At 35.3% G+C, this 26012-nt stretch overlaps 1 protein-coding gene across 3 annotated transcripts; it reads left to right on the top strand.

Annotated features, from left to right (window-relative positions):
• The first annotated feature begins 1220 nt into the window (after positions 1-1220).
• On the top strand, positions 1221-25836 carry LOC110829360 (VPS35 endosomal protein-sorting factor-like). Of its 3 annotated transcripts, none has more exons than XM_022063007.2 (18): positions 1221-1476; positions 1574-1670; positions 1759-1928; positions 2018-2174; positions 4093-4426; positions 5139-5315; positions 6788-6959; positions 7495-7768; positions 9477-9658; positions 14554-14697; positions 15494-15666; positions 16055-16217; positions 17378-17570; positions 19649-19788; positions 21371-21536; positions 23795-23928; positions 24390-24521; positions 25479-25836. In XM_022063007.2, the coding sequence occupies exons 1-18, from the start codon at positions 1474-1476 to the stop codon at positions 25572-25574; spliced, it is 2907 nt and encodes a 968-aa protein (XP_021918699.1). In that variant the 5' UTR covers positions 1221-1473; the 3' UTR covers positions 25575-25836. The 3 variants fall into 3 exon arrangements, with proteins under 3 accessions (XP_021918699.1, XP_021918698.1, XP_021918700.1); XM_022063006.2 differs by having other exon boundaries at positions 1752-1928; XM_022063008.2 differs by lacking the exons at positions 21371-21536; positions 23795-23928; positions 24390-24521; positions 25479-25836 and adding an exon at positions 20083-20356 and having other exon boundaries at positions 1752-1928.
• The last annotated feature ends 176 nt before the right edge of the window (positions 25837-26012 follow it).

Raw genomic sequence — 26012 nt, 5'->3', positions numbered from 1 at the left:
CTATTCTTATCTAAATAAAACACCTCTGTAATATAAAATGTCTGGTATTTTGTTTTTGGCCAGTTTTTCATATTACAAAACCAGAAGCACCAAAATAATTCTAAATGTTTCTATTGCCTTTTACCTTTGTTCTTGCTGACAATACTTAATTTAAATAAGAAACTTCATTCACGAATAAATTGCAAAGTAGAAGTCTTGTCTAACTTTTGTTCCGTCATGTTCTTGTTACAGACCATCTATAGTAGCTATACTGATACAAAACTTTCTTCTTCAAAGGCTACTACAGATGCTATCTTACTTTCAACAATTTATGCTGCATAGTTCAACCATCGACAATTAAATAATTTGCAGATGTCAACACAACATATGGAACATGCTAAGCTGTGTTACTTAAGTTTTCTATGCACATTCACCCTTTACCACTCATTGCCCCATAATTATGAACCGTAGCAATAAACGAATAGCAGAACGACAACCAGATACTCAAATATCCGTGAGTAACCGGTATTTGTAACTTCGGGGGTTTGACTTGTGTGACCACCCATCGCGATTTTTACAACTTCCATTTTAGTGCCTTCTTCCAGTCTTCTCCAACCACGCCTCAACCGATAACAATTCAGTTACATCTTCAAACGCTTGTTCAGATACCTAATAATTTTTTCACAATGCTGAACATTACTTCTGAATAATGAATTACACTAAGCCCTAATTCCTGTGCATTACACATAAAACTTAGAGAATTACGTGTTTTTATTTGTTGTGTTTGTTCTTGGACTTGAACAGAAGCGTATCTTTCAATAACGCTAGTCTGATTATCGATACACAATATCAGCAACATGACAAATTCACCTCAACGGGTAGTAAGACCATGTTTCGACCAAGCTTTCTTCCGAGAGAGTTTTATTGCAAATGCCATTGCGGACCTCTACATCTACACCACACCACCTTCACAGACTTGTACTCTATCTATTAGCGTGACCAACATAAACAAATTAAAATGTTGGATTATTGTTTTCTCCGTCCCTACATAAGTGTGTGATTGTTAATTATCTGTGATCCGTAAATAAGATGACTTGGAAAGAAAAACTAGCAATCAGTGTCGATGTGGTTTATACAACCGAAGAGCTGTGTGGCTGGCGACATCTATCTTGAGTAGAGTGTACTCTTCTCAAGTAATTTTACTGTGCTGCGGATAGATGCCCCAACGGGTTCTTGTTCTTCCAGCTTGGAAAGAACCGCCCACTTGCCAAGATATCTAGTCATTCTTCAATACAGCAGGCGGCAATTCTTTTTGTAGCTTGAACAGAAGTTCTTTATTAATTCTGTATGTACGCATTATGGCGTTGGCTTATATTTTTAACCTTTCGGTTATTCGTAACGTAGCATGAGTAAATTTTACGTGCTGTATCAAGTGTAGAATATAAGTTTACGGAACCCCAAAATGTCAACAACTAAATCCCCTTCACTTTGTGAATGGTAAGAGAAACATGTGTATAATATTAGTATGTGGGTTTGCCAATTAAGTGTGTTATTTGGATGTGGAATTTGTATTATGGTTTGTGTTATTAAATAGGTCTTGCCGAGTATACGACTATGCAGCAGATCGACAGAAGAGGCAACTGTCATTAGAAGAGGTATCAGATCATCCACTGAAGCCTCTTATGATTACGGTAATTTTGTTTTCCGAGACTTGTATTGTTAAGCATAACTATCTTGTGTAAATTTGAACATTTCAACTTCACTTGGTACAGGTAACAGAGTCTCGTGTTATCAGACGGACAATAGGAGGAAGCACTACTAGTAGTACTGGCTCTTCTACACCAACACCAACATTGGAGTCTTTGGCAGCTGCTCTTGAAGGCACAGATCCCCTAACCCATTTTGCACGCCAAGAAATGGACCCCCTTTCCAAGATGGCTGCTGACATGGTGTGTATCTGAAATGTCAAAATTATTATCAATGTGATGAAATTATATGATGTGAGTTCTAATGTAATATATATGTGTTATATTTATAGTGGGAGCCAGTACAGAGTGACCAAAGAAAGAGCAAAGATACTTTACTGGATGATGCTGTTGAGCCATGGGCTGCTAGAAAGTCTGCCATATTAAACAAATTCACCACTTCAGAAAAATTATCAATTGTCACAAGCTTCCTGTCTGGAGGGGAGAAAGGTATGTAACAAATATTGTACATTTGAAATAATAAGTTCCTCCACTGGTCCCTGTCCTGGGCCAACAAAATCCAATCACCCTCAACCCTTACCTTCCGTAGACCCTGCTTTATATTATCCTTCCATCTATGTCTAGGTCTCCCCAGTGGTTTCTTCTCCTCAGGATTTCTGACCAATACCCGGTGCACACCTCTTGTCCCATTCCTGCGTGCTACATGCCCAGCCCATCTCATTCTTCTTTACTTAATCAGCCTGACAATTTTGGGGGAGGAGTACAGATTCTTAAGCTCATCATTATGCAGTTTTCTCCATGCCCCATCCTCTTCTCTCCTAGGCCCAAATATCCTCCTCAACACCCTATTCTCAAACACCTGCAATCTATGTTTCTCCCTCTGAGTGAGAGACCTTGTTTCGCATCCATATGAAACAACAGGCAAAATTATTGTTTTGTATAGTTTAATCTTTAGGCTTATAGAAATCAAACAGGGAGACAAAATATTTTGAACTGGGAAGTAGCAAGTATTTCCAGAATTTAGTCTCTTAACTTCCTCATGAATATCATTTTTATTTGTTATTGCTGTTCCTAAATATTTGAATTTGTCACACTGTCAAAGGATTTAATAGCCACCCTAATATGATTCTGCCTGTCTGCTGGCGGCATACCAACATGTACTTTGATTTTTCTGAATTAGAGAACAATAAATATTATTTCTCTGAATAACTTTATTTCATTTTTGGTTATGACTGGGAGTTTCAGGTGGGTATCACAGTTAATCCTGTTACTGTTGGTATTTTCCTAGACATCTGAAATTCCCATGTAAAGTTCTTGTGCTATATTGTAAGGAAGTAATTGTAACACAATTTTTATAGTCTAAAATGGTCACAGATCTGTATAAAAGTAGTATTTGTGCATTGATTTCCTAGCAATTTTATGGTATTCCTGAAAATAAGTATATAATTCAGTTGTGCATCTTCACATAGATAATTTGTATTTAAAAAAGCATAGTCTGTAGACTAGAGGTATTGAACTTCTTACAATGGCGCAACAGCCCGAATTTGAGCCTTGGCCTCCTCCCATGTGGGAGGTTAAAGGCATTAAACTAGCAGTAAAATATAGTCAGAAGACTAGAATCTACTGCTGTAGTTATCTCCCTAGTATGTATCGTAGGACAGGCACAGAACATTTGTTTTTCCTGATCGGCAGCCATCTGAACCATAATGTGAGAGATGCTCCAACTTTGTTGTTGAAACGTGTGTTGTTACCTTGAAGGGATTAACATATGCTTATTAATGATATGTATGATACTTAGGGAAGTAACTGTTATGGCTGGAAAACATGTATACAGACACATTTAACCAGAATTAAAATTCATCCTGTCTCTTGTTTTTCATATTTCAGTATTCATGTATAAAAATTCACAAGAATGATGAAAATTACAGATCCAAATGGAAAATTTTGATCTTTCAAGAGTAAGAAAAGAAACTGCAAAGCTGATTTTCTTATTAGAGACATCTAAGAGATGTATTTGTTCTTGCATAGATAAAAGTACAGACAAAGGATCTGAATTGCGGATAACTGTAAATAAAAAAATTATGCATGGGAGTTTGCACATAGTTAACTGAATGTAGTATGACGAAGGTTGCCTATTTACATGTATGCAGTAGCAGTATTCTGTTAATTGCCGCATTTGCTTTGTTGCTCAGAGACAACTTTCTGTAATTGTCATTGTGTATCTTTCTAGTTTTAGACTTTCTTCAGAATTTGGCTTGTGAAGTGTCACTGTGTATTGAGTGGCAGATTGCATTAATTATTATTGTAACATTGTAATCCCAGACAAGAGCAGCCTTATATGCTTGAACATGATAAAAATAGAATTTATTACATTTTGTGATGTTGATTGCACATGGAATTGTTTTAGTTGTGGTGAAAGCACAAAGCTCTGTTGTGGATAAGGTAAAGAATCGACTGGAACAATTAGATGACTTCGAAGAAGGTTCTGTTCGACAAATGCTGAATCTGACCCAACAAGAATATATGAATCGCATTGAACAGCTTAATCAGGAATTGGTTCAAGCTTGGCATCATGACCAGCGTGTGAAAGCATTGAAGATAGCTATTCAGTGTTCTAAACTTCTTGTGGATACTTCTGTAATCCAGTTCTATCCAAGCAAATTTGTCCTTATCACAGATATTCTTGATATTTTTGGTAAGCTGGTATATGATCGTCTCCGTACAAAGGCTGAGTATTATGTGTAAGTATTTTTATACATACTCAACATTTGAAGACTTGGGAACAACAGTGGACTAACATACAACATTGGAATATCTTGAATAGTTAATAAGAGTAATCACAGTATCACCCTCTACTTTTATAAAGAGGCTGTATGCTCTGTTAGAATCTTACAAAGTGGAGTTAAGCAAATATGTTTAAATTTATCTCTATTTTTTCAGTTCTAATAAAGTGTGGCTTAGCCCACTGTTCCTCTCAGATCTTTGTTTATTAGTTTAACATTTCCAATTACAGAATATTCATATATTTTATTTTACTAGTCAGTTTTAAAATCCAGTAATAGGGTTACTACTTTTTTACCCTCTGAACATGTTTTATGTGTATTTCTTCCAACACCAGTGTAATTGTTTTTTTGAAGATTGCTGTCTTCTGGGTTGTTACACTGTCTAGTATGGTAGATGTCCACAAACGGTGGAATCTACCATACTATCAATTGTTTTTCTGTTCTAATCAATTGTTAAAGAAAGAATGAGTTCTGACAGTATTGCCACCCCCAAAAGTATGAAATATTAACCCTGAGGAAGATAATCTTTGGGAAGACCTAACTGAAAGATGGAAAGATGTTTTGTAATATTGGTAATAGCCCATGGGGCATAATGATGGTAATGAGTCTTCTAAGTGATGGTCTTAAGAATGTATTGAAGTGCATCATATTAATCAGTGTTGGTTTAAAGTCCAGGAAGCAAGACCCCAACACCACTTCCTGAGAGTTTCACCCCAGACATGGTGCCTGAATCAGCCAAGGAGACATGCCGTAACTGGTTCTATAAGATAGCGTCGATTCGTGAACTTGTGCCACGTCTATATGTTGAAATGGCCATTCTTAAATCTTACAGCTTTCTTACATCCAGGTATAGAGCATGGTATTGACTGTTTGAATGTATTTATAGAGAATGATTAAAAAGCCACACAACCAATTCTTGACATATTCTTTTTGTCAGAAAACATGAGCTGCTTACAACATGATATGACCTGCATGGGCTTTTGTGTAGTCACAGAAATATTGTGTGTATATTATCCAGTCAAAGTAAAGCGTCCCACTAACACCATATTTAAAGTTGTTTAGCAGATTTAATTTTGGCGTTAGTATAATCCCTCTATGAATCTCAAATGAAACTTTTTTGATTTTCACAAAAATTATCATTGTACCAAATATTAAAAATATAACATATTCAATGTGGGAAATAATATTTAACAAGCCAAACAAAGAAAAACAATTTCTGGTTCTTTGTATTGTTATATCTGTCCAACACTCAGCTTTGCAACTGTAGATTTGCTGTAGGTAAGTAAAAAAAATTATTTATCTTTTTACAAATTCGCTCGCTCGCCACTGGACCCAAGGTTTGCGGGTTCAAACCCAGCCAAGGTCGATGGATTTTTAAGGGTGATAAAAATCCATAGCACACCTTCCTTCGGAGGGGAAGTAAAGTCAGCGGTCCCATTACGAGCATGAACGAGATGTTTCACAACCAAAATTCAATGTCCATTTCTCACCCAAGTCTCTCCTGCTTCACTACTAGATGGCTGTAGCAGGAAAGTCGGGATTGAATAGAAATTGTTTAGAGGTAGTGGGCTTGTCACTCACTACTCACAAATGCACTCTTCAAAAACTAGGAAACCTCTGAAAAAGGAGGCGGTGAAGACCCACAACTGGGTTGTAGAGCCAAGGAAGAAGAAGAAGAAGATATGTGGAAAGGTAATGTAACTCCTGTAGCCCATGCTGTTCAGCTGTAATCCTTAGATCCTTACAGTGAACCCCATTTCAACTGATGAGGGCCTGAATATCAAGTTACTACAGACAAGTATGGAAAGGTGTCCTGTGTTAAGTATTTTCCGAATGCAATGTTTTTTATATTATCGGCCTCTATGTTCATTTACTGTAGATATGAATCTATTCTAGTCCTTGTGTCTCATGGCTGGAGTTCATTGTACTGATGGTGCTGATCGGTAGAGCAGCTTGTATCTACTCTTTACCAATCAGCACCTTTAAATCTATCTCACCACATACTTCCTGCCCTATACATATGAGGCTTTCAGAACTTAACCCACTACACACTCGCCTTGAAGATGGCAACTGCAGTGTTTTCCGAAATGTCGGTTATGCTCAACGTTTTATGTGGCTTACACCCGAAAGCCAGAGTTTTAAAAGCAAATCTGTTGTTGCAAAACTGATTGCTCTGTGGATATAATAATGAATAGAGCCATAAATTACACATAATACTTATAATGAATTCAGTGATAAGAATAATTTGTATATGAATACTATGTTTCTTGTACATTAGATTAGTTTAATGTGTATCGTTTATGTATTCTTGTGTTACAGTGAGTTTTCTCAAGCACTTCTGCGTTTGACACGAATGATTCGTGGTATTGGAGATCCACTTGTTGCAGCTTATGCTCATTGCTATTTATGTCGAGTTGGTATGGCTGTTACTACAGGGGACAGAGATTATATTAAGGAAAATTTCTATGACTTTTTGGCATCATATAATCAGGTAAAATCTGGTCAGTTTCTTTGTACAGTTCTTTCAATGACACCTGCTAGAGGTGCATAAGAAATCAGTTTTAAATCTGTTACTAGGAAAGTGCCTGTTGAAATTTAATGAGAAATCTGAAAGATCTTAAATTAAATGGTTATATTCTTCATATTTAATTTCTCACACATTCTAGAAAATCAGTTTCTTTCTGCCGTATTTAAGCATCTTGTAGATAACATTAAATATATAATGATTTGCTTATTTTTATGGAAAATGCTGGTGAGAAAATACATTGTAATTCTGTTTCATTTTCTTTTCTACTGATACATTAGAAGATGAAATTTTTATGAACATATTTTTAGACACCCTCTTCCTAAAATAATCAGTTCATCTATTCCTCATTTTGTAACAGGTGATTAATAAATATTTTATGTCTCTGCCTTATGTCTTATCCAGTGATTTATGGACAATAGGCTGTTTGTATGCGAATAAGTTTTGCCACATATTTTGATCTTCACTTGTGCTTTATATGGATAATATTTTCTGTGGTTAGCTTTTTAGCCCCAGTGTTCGAGCAGAATTAAGTAGGCAGAAAGTGGATCTGTCTACATATCTGACTCTGTATACACCGGCCCTGGACTGGATCTTGCAAGGTGTGGCAGCCAATGCCCCTGAAAAACAGTTAATAGAAATTTTAGCCCAGTGCAAGGAAAAATGCAACAACAGTGCACTTCTGCTGAACACTATTATGGCTGCTTTCAAACCATCCTACATTGCAGCACGCGCTCTTCAGTTCATTGAGTTGGTGTCAGCATGTGAGGAGGAGGGTGAGTCTTGATTCTTTGACTATTCTCTCTGTGTGTGTGAACTTTTGCATGCATTTGATTTTGCGTTGTTTCTTTATTTTTCATTCATTAATTCACATTTATTTGTTATTCATTTATGTCTTCCATTGTTTTCTTATTTATCTCAATATTCATGCGCACACGTGTGCCCCCCCCACACACGCACACAATGTATTTACTTGTGTTTCATGTAATTATTTTGGCAGTATATTCTTTAAAATGCAGGGAGTGTAGAAATTCATCAGGTAGTGTTCGAAAGCTCTAGTTGAGTGTGCAATATGAGGTTCATAATTCTTGATATTTTTATTAAAAATGTTGTCCTGTCATGGAGTTTTATTTCCCCTATGGTATATAAAGCTTGCAATGAATGTAATGCGATAGCAACCATTAAATTTTTTGATGTACTTACATTTTTATTCTAGTGCTTATATAAGTGCACCATCTGGAAGTTCATTTCTTACCTAAAAGTTGTACTGAAAGAAGATTCAGTATTAATTTGAGGATTAACATTTAAAAACAGAAAGAAGCCCGGAATCCTTGACTCTCTTCTGCATGCACAGTTCATATAGTTGTGAGAGATATAATTAGTGCAATAATTAATACTTATTGGGTACTGGTGGGTTATCGGGACACATCGCTTTAAAAATAGGTTAGGTTAATATGTGTGTGTGTGGATAAGTGATGTATACTTGAAAGTTATTATATTTATTTCAATAAATGACACTAACCTGACCTAGCCTAACCTATTTTTAAAGCGATGTGTCCCGATAACTCACAAGTACCACTTATTGAGTGTTTTAATTACCTATGATACATGTTAATTTAGTGGTTACCACTTTTAATTTTTACCAGGAAGTTAACTGAATTTGAATCCTGATAACATGACTTTTTTTAATATTCCTCCCTGCAGGAAAATTTTGAATAATAGACTTTCTTTATCATCATTCACACATACAGTAAGTGTTCTTTAAAGTTTTAATTCAGCTTCTTGCATAATTTCTTTACTAAAAAACTAAATCAAATTCTCATGGTGGTTATTGTGCTCAGGTAATAGAATAACAGTGTGTTCAATGAAATAAAAGTTTTGAACATCTTAATTCTTGTATATCAAAATTGAGGAAAGTGAAGTTAATCTGTACCATTAATTTCATTTCATATTCAAGTAAGTGCTTTGTTAGCTGTAATGGTAATGAAGTGTTGTAATGTGTCACTAGCAACTTTCATCCTTTATTCAAAATTATACCTCCATAAATATGTTGAGTGACAAGAAAACTTCCCCCTGTTAGCTTCTCAAGGATGACTCCATTCTGTGAAATTAGTTTACTACAGGCAGACCTTACCCCAAGGAGCTAATTTGAAGTGGGGTTTATAGGTTATGAATAACTTTTTTTTTTTGTATATGTGTTATTTTGTTGTATGAAAGAAAGTCTTTTGTCACTTTTAGAAATATTTCATCATCTAAATTAACTTTTTTCATTATGTGCCTCTAATATGTGTAATAATATGATTTTTATGTATTTATTCTGTTACTGGCAATACATAGAGAGCTCAGCTGATAAATTCTGACTGTACTTTGCCATCACTAAGTTAACTAGATGTAGTTTGAAGGAGCTGGTAGCAGAATCCATTCACATATGCTTGTTCTTGATCATCCGTGTATGTACAGCAGTTCATTGTGTTTGTCAACTAGGGTTCCCACAGTACTTGTTGTTTCGAACACTTGGACTGTGCCTGGCACTGGCAGATCCTCCAGCTGAACATCATCTTCAAATTTTGAATGACGTGTGGCGTGTAGTCAGTCGCCTGTCTGATCCAGGCCATTATGTGAGCTGTGCTGAGGTGTGGGTACAGTTTGCCGTGAGACATTTCTCGGTATGTGCAAAAGAATATGGTACTAAGGAACTATTATTTTTACAAGCACTGAACACAATTTAATGTTAAAACACCCTTTTCACTCAATTTCATGTTTCTTATATTCATGTAAGTTTAGTCATAATCATTCATATTTACAATTTGGCCCAGAATGAGGTAGCCTGAAATAAGAAGTAATATAAAAGCAGATTTAAGTTCTTTATTACGTCAGTAAATTGTTTTTTAAATTGTAAAATAGTACCTACAGACATGCTTAAGAGCATTTTCATCACATTGATAACATACTTTAAGTTATTGCTTAATGTTTTCAGATATCGTTTGAATAGTATTATGTAGTACAACGTGGCATTCACATAGGTCCTCTATATCAGTGGTCTTCAACCGGTGGTCCGCGGACCGGCGCCGGTCCGCAAGAGTTTATTGCCGGTCCGCGAAAGCTTTTACCCGACTATACCGCTATGCGATTCGGGGAATTCCCACTGTTGCGAGGCGAGCGGCGAGCGGGGCGCTGCACGCGACGAGTATAGACGAAGTGTGCGGCCGCCGAATGCCAGTATTGCGTCAGCTCACCTGTCGACGACACGTTGTAAGAATTCTTATTTTATCGCGCTCGTACGTATTGTTTTTTTTAATATTGGGTTGTGGAATTTCGGAAAACAAATTATTTCTTTTGTAAAATTTGAAACCCTACAAGATGGATAAACAAAAAGTCAAACAGCAAAACCTTTTAACCTTCTTTAGTAGAGGCAAGGACAATATTCAGAAGAAAATAAGTGATGGTGCCGAAGGTATGTCAAGTGCTAGTGCTTCAAGTTTAGAAAAAACAAAGAAAAAGAAATATCCTGATACTTCGGAATGTGCAATACAAACCAAAAATAGAAAAGGAAACTTTGTTAGGCATTACGATAAGGAATATTTAAAGCTTGGTTTTATTGTAGCCCCTGGCAGTGAACTATCGCCACGGCCTTTGTATGTAATATGTTCCGAAGTTCTTTCAAATGACGCTATGAAACCGTCCAAACTGGCTCGACATTTGCATTTGAAGCATAGAGATTTAACTGATAAGCCACAGCCTTGCATCTTAGATGTCGTACAAGAAATTTTGGGTCCTCAAGCCACTAAAAAACTAGAGGCTATACCGCTTTCGGACACCACTATTCAGAGGAGAATTGTTGACATGGCTATCGATATTGAAAAGCAAGTTGTAGAGGGGATAAATAAATCGAGATGTTTCGCGATCCAACTTGATGAATCAACTGACGTGAGTAACCATGCTGTCCTACTTTAGTTCGTGAGGTACAGTGAAGATGAAGACTTGAGGGAAGAACTTCTTTGTTGCCTTGATTTACCTGGACGGACCACTAGTTCAGAGATATTTAATACTCTTGATGAGTATTTTCAAGCACAGGGCTTAGACTGGAGCAAATGTGTTGGTGTGTTTACGGACGGTGCTGCGAGCATGACTGGTCGTCGCTCAGGAGTAGTTGCGAAAATAAAGGAAGTCGCGCACCCAGAAGTTTTGTTCACTCACTGTATGATCCACCGGGAGCATCTAGCTGCAAAGAAGCTTTCTACTGAACTAAACACTGTGATGAATGACGCTGTGAAGATCATTAACGAAATTCGTAGTCAAGCTACGAACTCGAGGCTGTTCACGACACTGTGTGAGAGTATGGACTCACATCACCAGCATCTCCTACTCCATGCAGAAGTGAGAGTTCTTGCACGCCCGTTCGAACTGAGGGAAGAAGTAAAGCAGTTTCTGCGAGAACGAAAATCTGACCTAGTAGAGCCTTTATTTAATGAGGAATGGATGGCTAAGCTTGAGTATATGGCGGACATATTTAACCTTATGAACGAACTTAATATTTCCGTTCAGGGGTCTTGTACAAATATTTTTACACTAAGAAATAAAATGCATGCGTTCAAAAAGAAGCTGGCTCTTTGGGATAGTCGCGTACAAGAGGAAGATATAGAAATGTTTCCACTTTTGGGAAAATTTTTGAATGCTGCTGATATCAACCAGAAAGTCATATTCAACATAATAAGCCAACATTTAAGAGCGTTAGCTGAAAACTTTAATAAATATCTCCCTGAAAATGAAGATCCACGTAAAGGTAACCTCTGGATTAATAATCCCTTTTTGGACGATATAAAATCATGCGCACTTGATCCTCGTGAGAAAGACAAACTGATCGAGTTGTCTTCTGATGTCACTCTGGTGTCCAGACATAAAATGCAATCATTGCCTCAATTTTGGATATCCCTCGATAAAGAATATCCATCTCTGAGTTATAAAGCTATCAAATTGTTGGTCGTTTTTCCGACTTCCTATTTGTGTGAAAAGACTTTTCAGCTATGTCAGTAATAAAAACCAAACAGAGAAATCGAACTGATGTTAATCCAGCGCTTTGTCTCTCAGAAACAACACTGCAACCACGTATATCAAATTTGCTTACAAAGAAGCAGCAGCAGATGTCGCACTAACCAACAATTGTAATTTTATAACATTAGATTTAATAAATAAAATTCTATCTACATTGGTTTTTATTTCTGGCTGACGCCGGTCCGCGAAATATTTCTCCTATTTTCGCCGGGCCGCGGGTGTTAAAAGGTTGAAGAACACTGCTCTATATCCAATGGGCAAAGTGGAGCCTCCACCATATAAACATTACGTTTTAAATCTGTTTTCGACTGTTTCAAAAATATATTCACAGACTGTTTAGTCTGTGTTGTAAGTTTCCATTAATTATGTCACTAGCATGCAGACAGGCAAGTAGTTCCATATTTTGCTCTAGGTATCAGGAATCCATTTAGGAAATGATAGAAATAAGATCTGTGTGGTTGAAGCAAACTACTCTCTGGACATTATCCATAGTCTCAGATTTAATAAAACACGACGTTTCAGAGATTGGAATCTACCTCCATCTTCAGGTAAAATCTACTCTGTTGGGCCCTTTCTCCAGAGATAGGGAGTAGCTCTCTATTGACTGGGACCAACAGAGTAGGTTTTACCTGAAGATGGAGGTAGATTCCAATCTCTGAAACGTCATGTTATATTAAATCTGGGGCAATGGATAATGTCCAGAAAGCAGTTCGCATCAACAACATAACATCATTACAAAATGTTCAGAATTAGAATCTGTATACTCAGATTTTAAATCAGTATACTTTTTAGACTTTTTTTAACTGTGTGTCCATTTGCTGTTGGAAAATACATTTTTTACTGGTACAAAAATTGTAAGGTCTTTATTTTCTTAAAAAACTTGGGGGGGGCAATATTATACTTTGCATGGGTATTACCAGTGCCTTTACATACCACTGAGTACACATCATATGTTTATTCTTGTTGGTCCTGTAGTTTTATAAGTGTAGAATCACAAAAAATGCTTTGATATAGAACTCCCCTTGGCAGACATGTGGCAGGGTGAGATGTCCTCTGGAAATGATGCATCTTGGCTTCTGCTGTGTTTGCTGAGTTACTACATCTGTATAGACCATTGCACAAATCATTATTTTCGGAGACAGAAGTTTCTTACATAACATAGATGACATCAATAATGATATTCTCTTTAATTGCAGTCTGGACATACTGTGTTGACTTTTCTGCAGAGGTTGCAGAATTTTGTTGAACAGGATCCACATGGAGGTGTTGGCAGTTGCACATTTTTGCCAATAGGTTGCACACCATTGTTAGCATACTTCCTGCTTCTTGCAACTTCCAGCAGTTGTTTTATATGCTTTGCTGTTGGTTGTTTCTCAACTCTGTTTCTGAATTCAAGTTTATGGACTTCTTCATCAGTTTGAAGTTGTCCTTTTTTTTGTATTACTCTTGTTAACAGAAAAAAATGTTCCATGATAAGAAACTTCTCAAACATATTCATTGCAATTTTGGAACCAATTAACTTAACAGTGGACAGAAAGAAATGCAGTTTCTGTGCATGTCCAGTGATAGACATCTTCCAGGCTACTTTATACTGTACAAGCCGTTTTTGCCATTACTTAATGTAGTAGATATTTCTTCCTGTGCTTTCATTGGAGTGGATTCAAGCATATTGAACTTTTAAATGGTCTCAGTATTCTTTTATTTGTATTGAAGAATAAGATTTTAATGTGTATTATTATCTATTCTCATAAATGGTTTAACTATTTTTCTCTGTATCATCTATTTTTCCATGCACAGAACAAATACCAAATTTTTGTGTATCTTTGTTTTTAATTTAATCTGACGCTTTATTTTCTTTAATGTGCTGAATAAACACAAATTTTTTGTTTTAAATTTTATCTGGACTTTGACACTGCTTGACACTTTTGCTTGAATTTTATTAACTGCTTTTAATACAACTTTGACTTCAGTATAAATGTCTGGGAACAGCTATTATATCAAGTTCTTTTTTACTTCAAATCTAAAACTTCTTGACGATGGTGAAGAGTCAATTGAATAAAAATTTACTTGGATATTATCCATCGTCTAGTAAAGAACTGAAGTAAAGTAAAGTACTGAAGATGGAGATAGAGTCCCATCTCCGAAACGTCGTTTTACGTTTTATATTTACTAGACGATGGATAATATCCAAGTAAATTTTTATTCAATTGATTCTTTTTTACTGATGTACAATCTTGTATTTTGTTAAGTTACGTTAATGATTTCAGATGATTCATTACTCATGGTACAGCATGTCAGATGGGACCAGATTGAATTGCTGCATTCTTCACATTCTCACTTTCATTTTGTATTTCTTGTGTAGAGAAGTCCATGTGGTATCAGCTAGTAATAATTTTACATTATTGTAAAATTTCCCTCGGTTAAAAATGGGACAGTTGGAAATTACAAGTTAAGCATAATTCTGGGAAGGAAAGTAATTTTTGAAATTTTGTTTGCATCTTTGTTTTAGTCTCGAGAAATAAATACATTCCTTGGTGACATCATTCGTCACATGACTCCAGAAAGAGCCTATGAACATTACTATCCACAGCTGCAAGCTGTTGTAGACAGACTGCTTACCTATACACGAGATTATGAATCACTGTTTACCATGGTATGTTTACTGCTTTCAGTTGATTAATGATGTGAATGTTTTCATGTAATAATCATGTAGTAAAGACTCGTTTTATATGTTTGTGAATCTAGCATGGGGGAGTACCTCCTGTGATGGTTTCAACAACTAAGATCCGACTTTGACTAGTACTTTTTCACATTTCAGATCTGGATCTATCTGTTTTGACTGCTGTGTAGTAGTGCATTCTTACAGTACATGGCCTCACAATTTAATGCTATGTAACTTCTGGCATTAAATATCCTATAATTCAGTCACTTAGTTGATAAATTATTGCTTCTGTTAAGAAAATCTACTTTCTTGAGAAGATTTTATTTTGTTGCCTGTTAATACAATTTCTGGAAAGGAAAGATTTCCTTTGTTGTTTCCTCAAGGTGGAAGGCAGATGACTGCTTTACATGAATTACTGAAACACTTTCATTTTCCATGTTTGGAGACAGTACACATGCAATTTGCAGAAACTTACATTGTCATGGCAGGTTGTTGATACTTGTGTTGTTTTGTTGGAAGCTGACACCATGTTTTTGTGGGCTGATTTGCTGACAGAGATCTGCATTAAACACACCTTTAAGGCACACTTAACATTTCTGAATTCTGCGGTTAAAATTATGTTAAATGATTACATATTTACTTCCAGAAAAACATTTTACACACATAACAGTTCATATTGTAGATTTTGTTCAAGTAAGGAGTAGGAAGAGATAATCAAACTTTAATCTGAATAAACATTTATGTCATCCAGACATGAATTTTTAAATTTGATTTCCTACTGTTGCAGGACAAATTTCTGCCTCTTCTGGATCTTTTTCAAAAGGAAAGCATCAAGGTAGAAGTATGTAAGAATATCATGGATGCTTTCACACGAAGCAATGTTCATCAAGAACCAACCAATGACCCAGTTATTACAAATGCTCTAATGTTTATTTGCAGGGTTATGCATGATTCTGTGAAGTAAGTATAGCTTTAACCTCTGTCATAATTTAATAACCCATTGATTTACTTCCATGGTTTTGAGATGTGTACCCAGCTAGTACGATGGCTGTGAGACATCAGTGACTGGATATCTAAACAGTTCATGTATTTAGCAGTGGAAGCTGTATACGTTTATGGAAATTTTATTATAATTTTTAAACTTTTATTAAGTGTTGTGATATGGTAGTGGGTTAAGTAACAAAAAACACCTTTGTTGGTAAAGGTAGACTGTAGGAAACAGGTTGAATGAAGTTAGAATATTTATAAGCTAAAGTTTCCTCTCTTTCAAATATAATTGTCTTGAGATCCATACCCTTCACTTCTATTGTGTTTCATATGGATTGTCATTTTGTTTCAAATGTTACAGTGCGCTAACAGTAGATGACGAGAAGAGACAGATCGGAAATCTCATCTGTGGTTTTGTCAAGAAGGTAGATTATGGTAGAGACTTTGAACAACAGTTGAGTTTTTATGTGGAAGCAAGATCAGCTTTCCCTAACTTAGATTCTGTGCATGCTCAATTAGTACAGGTAAGCTAACAATGTTTACTGGTTAAGTATGAAATATTTCATAAATCCAAATTTTCTTGAATATGATATGAAAGTGTTGAATGTAAAATATTGTTCTAATTAAGTATAGGCAGTCTTATTTCTCCAGTTTAAACTTTATCTTACTTGCGTTCCTTGTTGGGAACGTAAGTTGAGTACTCAGCCCTACGAACGTTCCTTATGCAGAATGTAAATACTTGCAACACTGTAAGGAGATTGGCTATGTCTTTTGGCCTCTTTTAGGGGCTGCAACCATTGAATCACTTTCTCTAGGGTTCTGACAAGTTCAACCTGAGCTGTCAAGCCAGAAACTATAACCATAAACAGCAATAAACTTTGTTTATGTCAAATGGGTTTCGGCTTCCTTTTCAGACCCCCTATTGAAAGCTACTCACATTCCTTGGCATGATCTGTGAAAAGAATGTGTATCCACTGAAGTACAGGGAAACAAAATTTTCTGTGTGGTCAGTAGTTCACAACCATGGCTTCTACCATGTTGACTGAGCTTCCAAAAAAGAAAGTAAAGTTACTAAAGCCTGAAGAAATACCAGAAGTTATTTTGGACACTGATATTAACGACATTTTTAAAAAACTCTATGTATTCTCTGTTCTATTTGCATAAATATGGCCTTTATTTCATCATTTTATCATGTTTACTTTAGATAATATTAAAGTTTTCCATAGAGCGTGCACAAAAATTTAAATACCCGCAAAAAAAACTCCGTAGGGCTGCTACCACTTTGCCATTTAAATGCCGGTCGTTTAAAGGTGAAACAAGGAAATTTTTGTCTCATTTACCACATGGAAAGTGGTTATTTCTTTAATTGTATTTACTAGCATAATTCTCATGTCTTTCTTAAACAACTTTATGTAACTCATCTTGGACTTCAAATGTGTTATATGTGTATTTCTATTTATGGCATCAGAACACTAGTGCTTGATTAACAAATTAAACATGATTTGATATAAAAATGATGTAGAAATACATATAGCTTCCAGCAACAAATGAAACAAAGTAAGATTTCAGGTTCTCATGGTGGCACATATGAAGATGGCTGCCTGCTCTGCGATAGAAAGCCAGTGGCTGACTGCTTGAGCTATGGCACACTCCTTGTATTACCACAAAGGAATTCTTCTTGCAGAGTGTGAACTGTTTATCTGTGGAAACACGGCGCATAGTGAAGGGACATCATACCCGCAAAACAGCTGCCTTTGTGCGAGCCTGTGCAGCATATTGCTATATTACAATTCCATCTATCACATCTGTACTAACTCGACTAGAGCTGTACCTGTTGTCCGGAGAAGTAGCGTTGCTCAACCAGTGCTTGGGACAAGGTTAGCTTAGATGAAACTTTTAGTTGTAAGCATTCCTTATACAGTATTATTACATGTAGGATTTGAGGTTTTCACAGCAGTGAGTCTGAGGATTGCTGTCTTCTGGGTTATTGTGCCATTAGTCTGGTAGATTTCTACCAGACTACACAGCAATCTTCAGTATGATTACAGATTGTCATGTTGCTCACATTAGGTCAGTCTTGTATTCAGGAAATTAGCTTAGAATTTGTTTCTTATTTAGATTACTTACATGGTTTTCAAGTTATTGTTGTTCTTTCAAAATAAATGTTTGGAATTTCCTCTAAAAGTATTCTACTGTATGTTCATCTTGAATTTGCAACCATTTAGATTTAACAGAAGTAGCTCAGTCAACAAAGTGATGGGCTGCAGATTGGATGGACATTGTTCAGTTCTCGATAATGTCTGCATCATTAATCTTGGTGTTTTAAAGTGGGGTCGGGAAGAAGGGAGTTTAGTATGATGTACTCTACACATACTTTTCTCAGTACTACAATCCAAAATAGCATTTCTCCATTGTCTGCACATTACAGCCAGTGTGCACATTTAATAATTGAGTGAATACTGCAGCACAGAATGTTGTTTGATTGGTGAATACCTGCTGCGTAAACCAAGCAGTAATGAGCCAAGCCGGATGAAGTGAAGACATCATATAAAGTAATGCAGACAGTAGGGTACTGGGATATTTGTCTTTACTGCATTAAACAGAATGGCTCTGGGACTTAACCATTCTCATATTCAGTAGGTATTGATACCATTTTCCATGAGAGGGAAGCAAGCAGAACATAAAGTAGGAGATTTGCAATGTATGGAGCTTTATCTCTTTTAACCCTACATGACTTCATGGCATAGTTCTTAGGTTCAGGGGCATTTTTGTCTTTGCATTACAAAGGATAGAAAATGTTCTTGCGTCTTCTATACCAGTGGTATTCAACCTTTTTTGTTTGCGTTCCCCCAGATATAATTTCTCTTCAACTTTGTACCCCCAAAGTTGTTGGTCTATAATTCAAGTTATACATAGTATATAATCTACATCTAAAATAAATCAAATAAATTACATTACTGATTATTCAGTGTTTATCATAAAATAATATATATATTTTTAATTTCATTCACCCCCTAAGATGTCTTCGCATACCCCAGGTTGAGTACCACTGTTCTATACCATATTATCATGAAAGATCGTCGTCACCATAGTAATGATTATTACTTAGAAAGTTTATGATTGTCTGCAGTTTAAATCATATCAGTTATAAAAATTCAAAAATGTATGTATGAATGTAAATGAGATGTCTCCCTGAAGATAGAAACAAAACCAGTCTGAAATATAGAAACTTTTAGAATCACAGACTATCGATAATGATTATTGTCATTAAACTTTAGAATGATCTTGTGTTATTATGATGGATTTTCACTTCTTATTGTGTGAAAATATTATGGAATTAAAATGAGCAATATACAAATTGTCATTTCAATATGAAGAAAACAGAATCTAATCAGATTTATAGTAGTATATTAAAATTATTTAATGTTTATGGTTATACCATAAGGTTGTTTCCTTGTTTACTCAAAAAATGGAATATAATTTTTCAATGTTAGGCATAGATTTTTTATTCATAATTTAATTGTACAATGAATTGTTGTGTTGTATATTGAAATATAAAATAATGCATTAGTTTGAGATTTCTAAGCCTTATTTCAATCCTGTGTGTTAGTATTCTCAATGATATGAAGGCGATCATAACTAGAATTTTGCATAAATTTGTATACATGTTTATACGTATTAGAAATACTGATACATAATGTACTTTTATTCTCAGGAAACAGTAGATGTCTATAACTCATATATTTAACTTTAAAATTCCTTTAAACATAAAATAAGCAAGTTAACAAAAACATTCTGATATACCAACTGAACAGTTTAATTAATTTGAGTGTCTTTTTTCTTATTTATTTGTTATTTCAGATGCTTATTGAAGCATTTATAGCTGTTTATTAGAAAATGGTTGAATGTTATCATTGATTGGTAGATAAATTACATACTACATATTTATTTCCAGCGGATGCATGTTTCAAAGCTGCATTAAGCTTGGTACCAGAATTTCCCCGAACAATAGAAGTTGATTGCAAGCAGCGCAGCTCAGAACCATATTTAATTTCATATCTGTGCCATTTCCTGTCCACACTTCTGGTTGTACCGGTCAGTAATTCTACTCTATAATAATCAGTAATTTCAGTTTCTGAATGCTATTTTCAAATAGTAATATGATAATGTGCATACTTTATGTGTTCTTTGCTTAATGTGCATAAAATAGAATATATAATAGGGAGTGCTGTATAGTTAGTCTCTTGCATGTTTTATCTTCAAGATCACTTAATAAATTTCAGTTGAATGTGATATTGGAGTTCTTCACTACAGGTTGTCAGAGGAATTAGTATTTTCTTTTTGAGCTTTTCTCCATAACAATATTAACACATGCTTGGGATTTTTCAGGATACCAAAAATTCTTAGCATCACAGGGCTCAACTACACATTCATGCTAACAGATAATTTTCAACAACATTTGTTAAAGACTCTCGGGTTATAAGCCGCGTCATGTAGCTGAATGGTGAATAAACCATATCTACCATTTAGCCAAATGAAGCGCCTTGTAACCCAGGAGTTTTTCATCAACTTCAGTCACCGCGAAAGCTTCACTTTTTACATCAAAACTTTTATGAACATTAAAATGCTGTTATGTTAAAATGTAATAAATAAATGCACTCCTAAATTATAAATTTGTCTGATTTGATTTCCTAATGCTTCCCATTATTTCTAACAAAGTAGTTACACCCATACATTTATCGGAGCTTTTTGGCTTGATTTTAGGAGTAGAACATAATCTTTGTCTGATGCATGTAATTAGGAATCATCCTGTGTTGTCTGAGCTATTGACATTGTTGTTGAATAAACCACAAATAAATAAATAAATGTCACAGTAACCTGATATATTCATGAATAATACAGATGAGTCAAAGTAATCAGGTTTAAGGTACTACAATTTTCATTATGATCTTCAGATATATTTATTTCCTGTATGCCATGAATAAACTTAATATAAACCTACATTATAAATAAGGGAACAAAGATTTCACCACACACAATATATTTATATTATTAACAACGTAGAATTATATTCTGGGCAGCATGTTTCAGTCACTGAAGATCATCTGCTTCCATCAACAAGAAGACGTCTTAATAGTACATCCTAGATCACAATTTGTAATTTTTAATTTGAAATTCTTAATTTAATTTTAATTTTTGTAATACATAATTCTAGACAGTAGAAATCACATATAATCCTGTTTCAGAATAAAAAATGTATCCACAAATCCTGAAGATGAACACGAGTGATTGAAAAATGTTGCCCAGAATTTATTTCTGCATTGTTAATAATATAAGTATATTATGTGTGATGGAATCTTTGTTTCTGTGTTTATAATACCACCACACCACAGTAGGATGCAAAAATGGATGTTTATAAAGCTTCATATCTTTTTACATACCCAATGATGGAAGCTCCTTATGAGCTGAGCTGTGGAATTTTTACATTAAAAGTTATATTTAAAATTTAAGACATACATTGCAGTGTTGGTTCATGAATACAATGTATTTGTGAAGTGCTGCCTCAAAATTATTCATTCATAGTATGGGTGTTTCTGTATTATCCATGGTTTTGTATCTGTTTGTGATTTATTTCCTGTTATTACTTAGGGTAAGTAATATGTTGATGTGTTTTCAGGACTCACCTGAGCAGGGTGTCCTGTATCTTACACGAGGACTGCTGAATGTGCTTCAGCATTATACTTGGGAACCAAATAGTAATGCTCGACCTGTGGTGTACCTGCATGTCCTCGATATGTTGTCAGTAGCCGCTCAAGAAACCTATCCTTATCACATAGATAAAGGTAACAATGTTTCTGTTATTTTTGTCTACACTTACAAAGTCTAGTCAGTGGTCCCAAACATTTCTGTGCCTACAGGCACATTTGAGAGTTTATGAGATTGTGGCGGGCACCAGCCAATTAACAAAGCCAAATTTTCTTTTCTCTGGACAAATAAGATATGGACACCAAATAATACACAAAACAACACGACGTTTAATGATACAAGAACCCACACAATCAAAAATACATAGTTTTATAAGTACAGTTATTATTTTTGAAGTGGAAAGTTAGTGTGATGTTTGGCACTGCATTTCATCAGCCAGTTTTTCAAATTTGGGATGTTGCTGCTCACAAACAATCGTCAAGATGGGCATTAGTAAGTCGAGATCTGTGCTTTGATTTTGTAATGTTTGTGGTTTGATGGCCTTCATTATTCAGTATCTCTTTCCGTAACAACGCGGGCACCCAAAACAAGCCATGGCGCCCGCTGGCACCGCGTTGGGGACCACTGGTCTAGGTGGTGTATTTCCCTCTGGAACTGCATAGGATTTTCAGTTCCTCAAGGTATTTCTTCATCATCGCCCTGATGACGGAGGCAGTATGACCTCTGAAACGTTGGTTAACATCGACCAGACTACACAGCGTAACAACCCAGAAGACGGAAATCTTCGTATTTCTTCTAGTTATGTTTTAAAATAAGTCATGAGTTTTTGAGTCGTTCTTCCCAGATGATACCTGTGGAGATGTATTTATAAAGATGTAACATACAGTAGAATTAAGTTTAGCATTCTTATCTTTGCATGTTTACAGCCGGAGTTTAATGTACAATTTCAGCATTTGGAGTTTACCTGTAGTATTTGGATAAACCCGAAAAGCTGAAGTTATACATTAAGTTGAAGTCTGTTTATTGTCTGGGGTATTATTATGTTCTTTTATATTCCCACATATAGCAAATAACAGTTGTAACGAACAAACATTTTCAGTCCTGCTGCATTTGTTATAATTGAGTTTTACTGAAATCATTTCAGAGGCAGTATTCAGACAATTCATAGTGATGCATCATGTCATATATTAGTCCATGTGTTCATTGTTTTTGCTACCATTCTACAAGGCAAAATAATGTTTGAAGCAGAAATATTCTCATATCAGTACTCTTTTAGATACACTGTTTTCATTGTATGATGAGAATACCAGTTTCAAGGTATGACAGAGTTATCTTGTGGATGTACACTTATCCTTTGCGGTAATTGTTAACTGATTTAGGATATGGCATTAGCTGGCTAATATTGAATATTTGTGTAACTAATTGGTATTATTCATCTTTAGAGGTTTATGTTTTAAAGCAGTGGTCCCCAACGCAGTGCCCGCAGGCGCCATGGTGCCCGCCAAGGCTTTTTTTGGGTGCCCGCGTTGTTACGGAAAGAGGTTATTCTGAATAATGAAAGCCGTTCAACCATGAACATTGTAAAATCAAAGCACAGATCTCGACTTTCTAATGCCCATCTGGACGATTGTTTGCGAGCAGCAACATCATCCTACACTCCCAAATTTGAAAAACTGGCCGATGAAATGCAGTGCCAAACATCACACTAACTTCCCACTTGAGTAATAATAACTGTACTTATAAAACTATGTATTTTTGATTGCGTGGTTTCTTGTATCATTAAACGTGTTGTTTTGTGTATTATTTGGTGTCCATATCTTATTTGTCCAGAGAAAAGAAAATTTGGTTTTGTTAATTAGTTGGTGCCCGCCACGATCTCATAAACTCTCAAATGTGCCCGTAGGCACAAAAAAGTTGCGGACCACTGTTTTAAAGTGTTTGTAATAATTATACCTTTAAAGCAGTGTTTTAATCACATGAGGTGATCATGGAACACTACTGCTAAGTCCATCACTTCTTCAAACTACTCGTGGTGCCAGTTTTAAATTAATGGTTACTGGGTATATTGAAGAGACTAGTATAACAATTGTGTGACACCACAAAATACAGTATTGCTGGGGTGAGAATGTGGGGATGAAGGAAAGACAAAGAATTATTACTGTATACATTTTACCAGAAACTTATTATGTAAACCTGAAACTGATCATTATAAAGAAATGTCAGAAAAATGTTAAAATTCAGTTAGTTAATTGTACCTAAGAATTGTATCTAGACAAGTACAGTTATAATTATTTTTCCCACAGCGAATAGGGTCACCTTGCAGACAGATTACAGTAATAATGTTAAACCTGTTTGTATACATCATATATTAGTATTACTTTTTTTTCTTTTGCAGTGGATTCCAATGACATGCTCTATGGCTCAGACCCAAAATTCATCTCTGAAATCAACAAGATGTGTTCTGTATTGATAGATGAAATCCTAGCCCACCTAAAATACTTGAAGACAAACGAAGAGTTTCAAAAACAGGTAAAAGAATTGCTTAATAAGTGCTGTAGAATTGTCATAAAAGTAGTGGACAAAATGATGTATTTATTTCACAGGGCTTTGAACCTTTGTTATTTTTCAGTATGTCATGAGCTATTCATTTTTAAGTTTGGTAAGAACATGAGATGTGCATCATCATATGAGGAATTACAGGATAATTGTTACCTGTGAATTAAGAAAGATTTGGAGGGACTCCAGGAAACTATATGGCAACATCACTGACCAACACATTTTCATTACCTGTTTGCAGACATTTCCTGAATCCTGGTCACAAAAGTTTGATACAGAACAAGAAGTCCTAAGTGGAATTGTCACTTCATGCTTGCGCTGTGGCAGTTTAAATCCTATGTACCATTTCCCATTTCTTTGAATGTAATTAAACTGTTCAATAAAATATTGTAATTTATATATAATGTTTATGTCAGTACTATTTTATATTGCAGTCTTCATTAGCCTTGGATCTGTTTGTAAGAATTGTGGTTCGAGGCAATCTTAAAGAACCTTCTTTAACAACATTAGCTGTCAACTTGTGGAATCTCGCCCACAGACATGGCTGCTTAGATCAAAAGCTTTCAGTAAGTATTTTGAGTCCTTATTCTTAATCAGCACATTCTATTTGTTTTAACCTCGTTTTAGTGTGCAATAGGAATATAAACAGTGGGTTTTTAATTGAAATAGCTTTATTATTTGTTCAGTTTGATTTAAAACTTTAAAAATGTCAATTTTCTGCCTTCACATTTCAACAATTCTTACTCTTGACACCACAGTACAACTTAATATTCATGTAATCTTAAATTAAAGTTAAAAATCAGATACTTTTATAAATAGGCCTATATTCATTATGGTGCAGTTTCTATAAATCCTAGTAATTTCTTCAGTTATATCTACCAGTTATTCCCATCACTGAAAATTAGTGTTTGGAGGTAAAAGGAAAGGCTCCTAGATATACAGGGTGATTCAAAAGGTTAGGGCCAAACTGAAGGAGCGTATAGAGCGACTCAGAGAGAACTTTTGAATAGGAACCCATGTCCTCCGAAGTTATCCTGAGTCAGTCGAGGCCATTGAAGGTAGGGAAGTCTGATAATATACCTGTTGTAAATTTGGTTTGTAAGATTGCTAACGTTATCTTTGTACATTAATAAAGAAACAAAATTAAGCTAGTAGGAAAATAGCAAAGTACAATTATTTCAGCGGTATGTTATCAGACTTCCCTACCTTCAATGGCCTCGACTGACTCAGGATAACTTCGGAGGACATGGGTTCCTATTCAAAAGTTCTCTCTGAGTCGCTCTATACGCTCCTTCAGTTTGGCCCTAACCTTTTGAATCACTCTGTATATAGGGTGTATATCTCTTGAAGCTGATGACAAAAACAAACTGTTATTTGATGAAGACTGGAGAGTTTTGTGATTAGAAATTAAAATAAAATCTGTAATTCACAAACTGAACAAACATGGTATATTTTTAGGTGTCTGTAGAATATTAATGCACAGTCATTTATTTCCTTCCTGCCTTTTGCTCTGTCTGGTGAAGGCCCGGACCTTAGAATATCTTAAGAAGAAAAGTATGCAGCCAGGAGGAAATTCATATGTAGATTTGGTGAACAAACTCCATATGCAGAATTTGTGATTGAACTCCAGTGCAAGAGGGCACAGAAAATACGGAAGATACCAAACTTTTTGTTGTAAAGTAAGGAAGAGGAATATCAGTGTTTGTGATATTGACATTGCATTTATGTTGTATCTTCATTTCTTGTATTTGTTACATGTAAAAATTCTGTATCTACATTAATATTATTTAGTATACAAATACTCTATATATTTTGAAGGGATGCATACACATCAGTATTTATATATGAAGGATGGAAATAAAAATTGTGGCAACAAAGTGATTTATGAATAGTTTTTTTATTGGTACCCAAGAGGAATTATAACCCTTTAGTATAGTCCCACATGGTGTAGTTAGCATACTGGCCTAGTATTCAAAAGTTTATGGGTTCAGTCCATCTGCCACTACTAATATTAAAATAAACCTATAACAAAACTGTCAGTACAAAGTTGGGGAAAG

Source organism: Zootermopsis nevadensis, unplaced genomic scaffold (assembly GCF_977971745.1).
Source record: "Zootermopsis nevadensis isolate Lab colony 2312 unplaced genomic scaffold, Znev_1.0 Znev_ptg000019l, whole genome shotgun sequence".
NCBI classification, from domain to species: domain Eukaryota; kingdom Metazoa; phylum Arthropoda; class Insecta; order Blattodea; family Termopsidae; genus Zootermopsis; species Zootermopsis nevadensis.
This window is presented reverse-complemented; position numbering and strand designations above follow the sequence as displayed.